Source organism: Rhinolophus ferrumequinum, chromosome 18 (genome assembly GCF_004115265.2).
Source record: "Rhinolophus ferrumequinum isolate MPI-CBG mRhiFer1 chromosome 18, mRhiFer1_v1.p, whole genome shotgun sequence".
Lineage (NCBI taxonomy): Eukaryota > Metazoa > Chordata > Mammalia > Chiroptera > Rhinolophidae > Rhinolophus > Rhinolophus ferrumequinum.
This window is the reverse complement of record NC_046301.1, coordinates 43,089,579-43,097,190: the sequence shown is the minus strand read 5'-3', so window position 1 is coordinate 43,097,190 and position 7,612 is coordinate 43,089,579. Positions and strand designations below refer to the sequence as shown.

Sequence of the window (7,612 nt, the reverse complement as noted above, 5' to 3'; positions counted from 1 at the left end):
GGACGGCCTGAGGGCGAAGCTCCTGCTATGTCATGAACACGAAGGACACTGTCAGAAATGATGCGTTAAACTAATTCAGGGACAGTTTTGAAACCTTGGCCACCTCGCTAGGCGTTCTCGGAAGGGCGAGACAGTTGCGCCGGTTTCCCCTGCGGACCCACTGTCCTCCTGGAGTTGGGATTGAGGTCCCCACACCGCTCTTCCTCCCTGGTTGTGCCGCCCTGTGTGTGTGTGTGTGAGATGGTGGTGGTGGTGGTGGTGGCGGCAGCGTGTGTTCCTTTGACCCCAGAGCAAGTCATTGTCATTCCAGAGCCTCCTGGTGCGGCCCACACAGCGGCCACAACCCGACACCTCGCTCTGTTGACGGCCGCGGCTCCAGGCGCCGGCAGGGAGCCCAGACCTCCTGGGTGTCATCTCTCCGAATAGAGACTTCGAGCCATGAAACCATGGGTGCCCTCTCCCACCTTTCCCGACTGGAGGAGAGAAGCTGGCGTTTCTTGCGCGCCCTCCCCGGCACGTCAGGGCGGTGTTTGCCTAGCTGCCTCTCCCCCACCCTCCTTCTTTTCCAGCCAGTATCCGTTTCCCTTAGTACTGTTATTTACTTTGTTAATTCGACCCATTTTTAGAACGTAAATATTTATTTTAACTTGATTCTTAGGTAGCAGTATCCGTGAAAGCAGATTTGAAGGGTTGTACGCATATATTAGCCAATAAACGTTGCGTTATAACCATAAATTTGAGAAAAATGTCTACGTATGGACAACTTCTCATGGTCTTTCACACCGTGTGTGATTTGGACACCACGCTCAGGAAGAGACTGCTTTATTGTATTTTAACCATACCAGTCCCCTTTTACAGATGAGGGACGTAGTAGGCATCTTTCCTTCAGATAGAAACGTGTCCACCTGCCCCACCGCCTGCTTCGCTTGCTCTTTCCGGCCCGTCCTGAGGTGGCAGAAGATGGTCCCCATTGGGGTCCCAGTCCAGAGGCCTAGACTGAGAAAGTATGGGAGGTGCAGGAGACCATCTACCTGCCATCTGCTCGGACACAAGGCTATAGCTAGTGTTTTGTACGCAAACTTAGGACGCAGCTCCTTGCGGGCTTACTGTCTGCCTCTTGTTCTAAGGTGGGGCCCCACCCCACCCAGGGCTACCCTCGGGCCATTCAAAGCTTCCCCGCACTCCTTTGTGTCCCCTAGAGCTGCCCTGCTGAGCGGGTCTTTGCACACCCAGCCTCATCTAACCAGTTTCTGGGTTTAATTTCTGCCACGAGATGCTCTTCTGCAAAACAGCGCAAGAAGCTAACCTGACGACATTGGTTCTCTGGCTCAATCTGCCCTCAATTTCCGGTGTTCACTGGATGAGGGTAGTTCCGACTGGAGACCGTGTCTTACCCCGAAGGGTGCAGTGTCTGTCCCAGAGCTTCTCAGACTTTAGTGTGCTTATGAATTGCCTGGGACCTTGTGAAGTGATTTGGGGCCAGAGACTCAGCATTTCCCACAAACTCACAACTGAAAGCTAGTGCTGCTGCTGCTGCTACGACTGCCGCTGCTGCTCAAACCACACTTTTGAGTGTGAGGATCTAAGGGATTCTGACTTGCGGGCTGGCTTCAGAGGCAGAAAATTGGGGGCTGTTCCTCCTCCAACCATCCCTTTCTTTGCCACACCTTATTTTTGCCTGAGGTGGGTCCTTTGCTTATGAATTGATTAGAAAGGCAATGAGGTATTTGATGAAGAGTCAGTCTTGGATGCCAAGCCATAAGTTTTGCTTACACCATTTACTGCAGGAGCCTGGTTAAGTCACATGACTTCTTTGAACTTATGTTTCCTCACCTGTAAATGACAATAGTAATCTGTATCACTGGGTTTATTCGAAGATGGTGGTGGATCAAAAGCCCACGTGAATGTGTTTTTTTAAAGATGTGAAGCAATGACCATATGTAAAGGATTAATGTTTTATTCTCCATGGATTTGCAGTAATTTCTCAAAAGGTAGATGGATGTGGTCACATGCAAATAAAAAGGATTATATATGCAGGCACACAGAGCTCTTTTATCCTAAAGCAAAAGCAACACTCTTCTTCTTGAAATAACTTCAGGATAATGGTTCACTTCTATGAGTTATCAAGATTCTTAGGGAAAGGTACAGGAAGAAAAAAACCCCGACAATTTGTGAGGGCACTGCTAGCTGTATCTATCTTTCATGCCAACCTTACACCGCACAGGATTGCTCAGGGGCAGGGGCAAGGTGCACCCCCCAAATCTGGGCATGGGAAGGCATTACTGAGCATTCTGACCATTCTATCTGGTGCTTTGTTAGAACTTCTACTAGTTCATTTTTGGAAGTAATGACTATTATTTTTTGTCATTCAGTGGAATTTTTTCCCGTGTACACAGCTCAGAACAAAGGTAAGATCTGTTTGAACCTATCATCCATCAACCACTGTAGTTGTAAATGGTCGCTTATTACATCTGTCTCTTTTTCTGAAAACAGGGCTTGTTGGTATATTAATGGTTGCTTCACTTCTTTTAAGCGAGGATTACCAAATGTTAGTCCTTCAGAGGCATATTTGACCCACACTATTTGATAGTTTTAGATTAACAGACTTTTTTCAAAAGAGAAATTTTATGTTTAGAGAAAAATTGAACAGAAAGGTCAGAATTCTTATATTAACCATCCTCTAACAGTTTCCTCTACAATTAATGTCTTCCATTAGGGTAGTACATTTGTAATAATTTATGAACCAATATCGATACATTATTATTAACTAAAATCCAAGTTTGCATTAGGGTTCACGCTTTGTGTCGAATATTCTATAGGTTTTGACAAATGTATAATGACATGTACCCACCATTATAGTCTCACATGGAATACTTTCACTGCCCTAAAAATCCTCTGTGTTTCACCTCTTCGTCCCTCCTCCCCCGTGAATCTCTGATAACCACTTATTTGTTTACTGTCTCCATAGTTTTGCCTTTTGTGGAATGTCATATAGTTGGAATCATACAGTACGTAGCCTTTTTAGACCATCTTCTTTCACAGTGATATGCATTTAAGGTTCTTCCATGTCCTTTTGTGAATTGATAGCTCATTTCTTTTTATTCTTGAATATTATTCCATTGTCTGGATATAACACAGTTTGTTTGTCTATTCTTTTATTGAAGTTCATCTTGGTTGCCTCTAGTTTTTGACCATTATTGATAAAGTGGCTAAGAATACCATTGTGCAGGTTTTTGTGTGCACATAGTTTTCAACTCATTTTGGTAAATAACTAAGAGCATGACTGCTGGATCACATGGTGAGAGTATGTTTAGTTTTGTAAGAAACCTCCAAACTGTCTTCTAAATGGCTGTACCATTTTGCAACCCTACCAGCAATGAGAGAGAGTTCCTGTTTGCTCTTCATCCTTACCAGCATTTGATGTTGTATTTTGGATGTTAGCCATTCTAATGGTATCTCATTCTAGCCAATTCGCCATTCTAGTGGTATGTCACTGTTGGCTTAACTTGTAATTTGCAAATGGCAAATGATGGGAGCATCTTTTCATATGCTTATTTGCCATCTGTATATCTTCTTTGGTGAGGGGTCTGTTCAGATCTCTTGCCCATTTTTAAATTGCATTGTTTGTGTTCTTGCTGTTGAGATTTAAAAGTTCTTTGTATATTTTGGATACAAGCCCTTTATCAGATATGTATTTGCACATATTTTCTTCCAGTCTATGGCTTGTCTTTTCATTCTCTTAACAGTGTCTTTCACAGAGCAGTTTTAATTGTAATGAAGTCCAGCTCAGTTTTTCTTTCAAGGATTATGTTTTTGGTGTTGTATCTAAAAAGTCATTCCTGGCTCACATTGTATTTTAAAATGTTTGAATTTGAGCCGATATTTTAAAAATGAAAATATTAAAAACCAAATCTGACATGGCACAAATACAAATTGAGGGATATTTTATAAAATAACAGGCTTTGTCCTGGTTACTGTGGTTGTGCAACAAATAACTGTAACACTTATTGGTGTAAAACAATTATTTATTATGCTCATGGCTCCTGTGGGCCAAGAATTCAGGAAAGGCACAAAAAAGAATGGTTTATCTCTACTCCATAATGTCTGGGTCTCAGCTGGAAGACTCCAAGCTTCAGGGCTGGAAATAACTGCAGGCTCGTTCAGTTTTATGTCTGATGGTTAAGGCTGGCTGTTGGCTGTGACCTTGGCTGGGGCTGTTGACAGAAACACTTATATTTTTGTCTTTCCATGTGGTCTGCTTGACTTACTCACAGCATGGTGGCTGGGTTCCAAGGGTAAGTGAAGAGAGAGAAAGAGAGGCATAGCGAATCGGGCAAACTCTACATCCTATTTATGATCTGGCCTCAGAAGTCACATAACATCACTTCTGCCATTCTCTACTAGTCAAAGGAGTAACAATCCCACTCAAGTTCAAGGGGAGGGGAAATAGACTCTACCTCTTAATGTAGAGTAGTAAGAAGGTTCTGGAAGACTATATGGGACTAGAAATATTGTTTTGACCATTTTTGGAAAATGCAATGTACTGCAGGCCTATAATATTCAAAATTGTCAAGATTGTTAAAGCCAAGGAGAGACTGGACAACTGTTCTAGATTAAAGGAGGCTAAAGAGGCATAGAAACTGAATGCAAAACATGATCCAGGATTTTCTTTTGCTGTAAAAGACATGATTGGGAAAATTGATGAAGTCTGAATAAGATAATGCTAATTTCCTTGTTTTGATAATTTCACTGTGGTTACATAAGAGAATGTATGTTTTTAGAAAACAGCGTTTCAGTAGAAAGCAGCATCATGTCTTCAAAATCTTAGTTTAGAAAAAAACCTATGTATTGATGTATGTATCTATATATCTATCTAGAATACACACACAGATACACACACACAGAGAAAAGAATAAAGCAAATGTGATAAAATTTTAATGTTTGGGGAAACTTGCTAAAAGGTACATAGGAATTTTTATGCTCTTCCTGCAACGTTTCTGTGAGTTTGAATTCTGTCATGTTAAAAGTTTTCTTAAATTAAGAAAGGTGAAAAAAAATCCCTAATCTCAATTTTTCTTCTTTTTAGAAAATTGAAAAAACTGGCCACATTATCATTTCGACATGATACAATGGAACTGAAGAATTTCAATCTTTTAAACAGTTGTTCTTACTTGTTTATTAAAGTGATTTTTTTATTCATTTGAAAAGCCAAGAAATACATTTATATGGCTCACAAATTTTAGAAACCGATAAAAAGGCATACCTACAGTATAAAATGTTGTCCCCCATCTCCTACTTCTCGTCTAACCCTTTCCATCGCCTTCTTCCACATGTGGCCACTTTGTTGATTTCTTGGGGAAATTCTTCCTAAGTTCCTCCATACAAGCATGAGCAATAACTCGTCCCCTTTCCACAAAAGGAAGCATTTTGTATGCATAGCTACACCCTTCAGCAAGGCATTTATTCCCAAGTTTGCTCCAGCCCTCCCCTGCCTTTGGTTGAGGTCCTGCTTACTTCTTCCCTTCGTATGATGTCTCCAGCCTGAGCAGACATCAACTTTTGCAAGCTCTGCCTTATAAGCCTGTTGCAAAGAGTATGCGGGAAAATGTACATGAAAGTAAATTTTTCTACCAATGTAAGCAATACAGATCACATCCATATGTCCTTGTTCTTTGTATGGATCCATCGAGATAATGTATTAATATTTGAAAAGCAAAACACGATAAATACTAGTGGCAGAGCCCTTCCTGATAGGAAGTAATGAGAAGCATTTTTCTCAAGCATGACTATTGCGATGTTGCTCTTTGAAACCTCTCCATGGGTCCCTGATGTCTTTTAGAAAAAGTTCACTGCTAATCCAGCCCATCTTTTCCAGTCTTTACCTTCCCTGCCTTCTCAGTGCCCCCTGCATGCCAGCCTGGTCTTCCTCTCAGAAGGACCAGCTGAGGCTTCAAGAGACCTCCACCCCCTCCTACCTCAGAGGCAGTGGGTGGGGCAGTAGAGTGCAAGTTCAGAAAGAGAGAAAAAATACAAATGGCATTTACCTTTCAGATTAATAGCCCAGTTTCTAAAATAAAATGAAATAAAAAATGCACAAAATACCTACCTTTGTTCAGGAATTTGAAGATTGAATGGGTCCAGGGCTTGTCTTTCCAAGAAACATTTCCCAGTTGTCATATGCGGGTAGACAGTTTGCAGGGATAGGACAGAACACAGGCTTTGCGTCACAACCTGAGCCCTGAGCTCAGCCAGTGATGAGTCATACTGACTCAGACAGTTTCCCCTTCCATCAGAGGAAGAGTTTAGCTAAGCCCTAGGGCCTTTCTGACTTGAAAGGTCTAAAACATTCCTATATCTTAAGGAAAAGATACAATGAAATGATGCTGGGTTTGAATTAAAACATACTTTCAAAGGAGCCGAGTTCCGTGTAGGAATACACAGAGGATTTTATCACGTGTCTCCGAAACCTTTCATAGGGAACTCGTTTGATAATTCTGGATAAAATCATTTAAAAAATACTTTTAAATGCAAAATATTTTTAAATACTTTTCAATGCTCTATGAAGAAAGTGTAAATCCTCAGAGGTAAACAAAACAAAATGAATTGAAAAAAAAATTCCAAAATAATACAAGCAGGAACCCAGAGAAGTAAGTTGAACACTGAAGACAGCGTTCATCCAAAAGTCATTGCTAAATGCTTGTGAACGTGAGTTTGTATGGCAACCACAGGCAGGAGATAAAGCTTAAGGCCCATCCAGGGAGGATGTAATACAAGACTTCCTAGGTAAAGCTGGGATCCTCTGCAGCAACACTCTCTGTGCAGAACTGAGTTAGAAAAAAACCCATGTTCTGGAAGACACAGCAAATTAATTTGCTTACAAAGGCAGAGAGTAAAAACAGAGTACCTGAATAATCGAGTGTACAACTGTCACTTACACAGGTTTGTATTACAAATTTACATTATCAAGATGGGCCAGCTTTTCACAAAGATGGTGCCAAAAGTGAAGAAGAAAGCCCCTGCCCCTCTCCAAACTGAAGCCAAAGCAAAGACTTTGAAAGCAAAGAAAGCAGTGCTGAAAGTCGTCCACAGCCACAAAAAAAAGAAGATCCACATGTCACCCACCTTCCAAAGGCTCAAGACACTGTGGCTCCGAAGGCAGCCCAAATATCCTTGGAAGAGTGCCCCCAGGAGAAATAAGCTTGATCTCTATTCCATCATGAAGTTCAACCCAACTACAGAGTCAGCCGTGAAGAAGATAGAAGACAACAATAAACTTGTGCTCCTTGTGAATGCCAAGGCCAACAAGCACCAGATCAAACAGGCTGAGAAGAGGCTCTGTGACCTTGACGTGGCCAAGGTCAACACCCTGATCAAGCCTGATAGAGAGAAGAAGGCATATGTTTGACTGGCTCCTGACTGTGATGCTTTGGATGTTGCCAACAAAATCGGGATCATCCAAAGCAATCCAGCTGGCTAATTCTAAATATAAAAAGATTTTTTTCCCATAACATTTAGTTGTTTATTTATGAAGAGAAACTATCACTTAGCCCAAATATCCATGTTTCGTTGTTCAGGAACACAAGTCAGTGATGAACTTCCATGGAAGTCAACT

At 41.6% G+C, this 7,612-nt stretch overlaps 1 protein-coding gene across 1 annotated transcript; it reads left to right on the top strand.

The window, feature by feature from the left end:
* The first annotated feature begins 6,988 nt into the window (after positions 1 to 6,988).
* Positions 6,989 to 7,405, top strand: LOC117038237 (60S ribosomal protein L23a-like). The gene has a single exon (XM_033134997.1). The coding sequence runs from the start codon at positions 6,989 to 6,991 to the stop codon at positions 7,403 to 7,405; it is 417 nt and encodes a 138-aa protein (XP_032990888.1).
* The last annotated feature ends 207 nt before the right edge of the window (positions 7,406 to 7,612 follow it).

Bases quoted from the DNA above. Each gene is read 5' to 3' on its own strand.
- LOC117038237 (XM_033134997.1), top strand. From the start codon at position 6,989: ATGGTGCCAAAAGTGAAGAAGAAAGCCCCTGCCCCTCTCCAAACTGAA.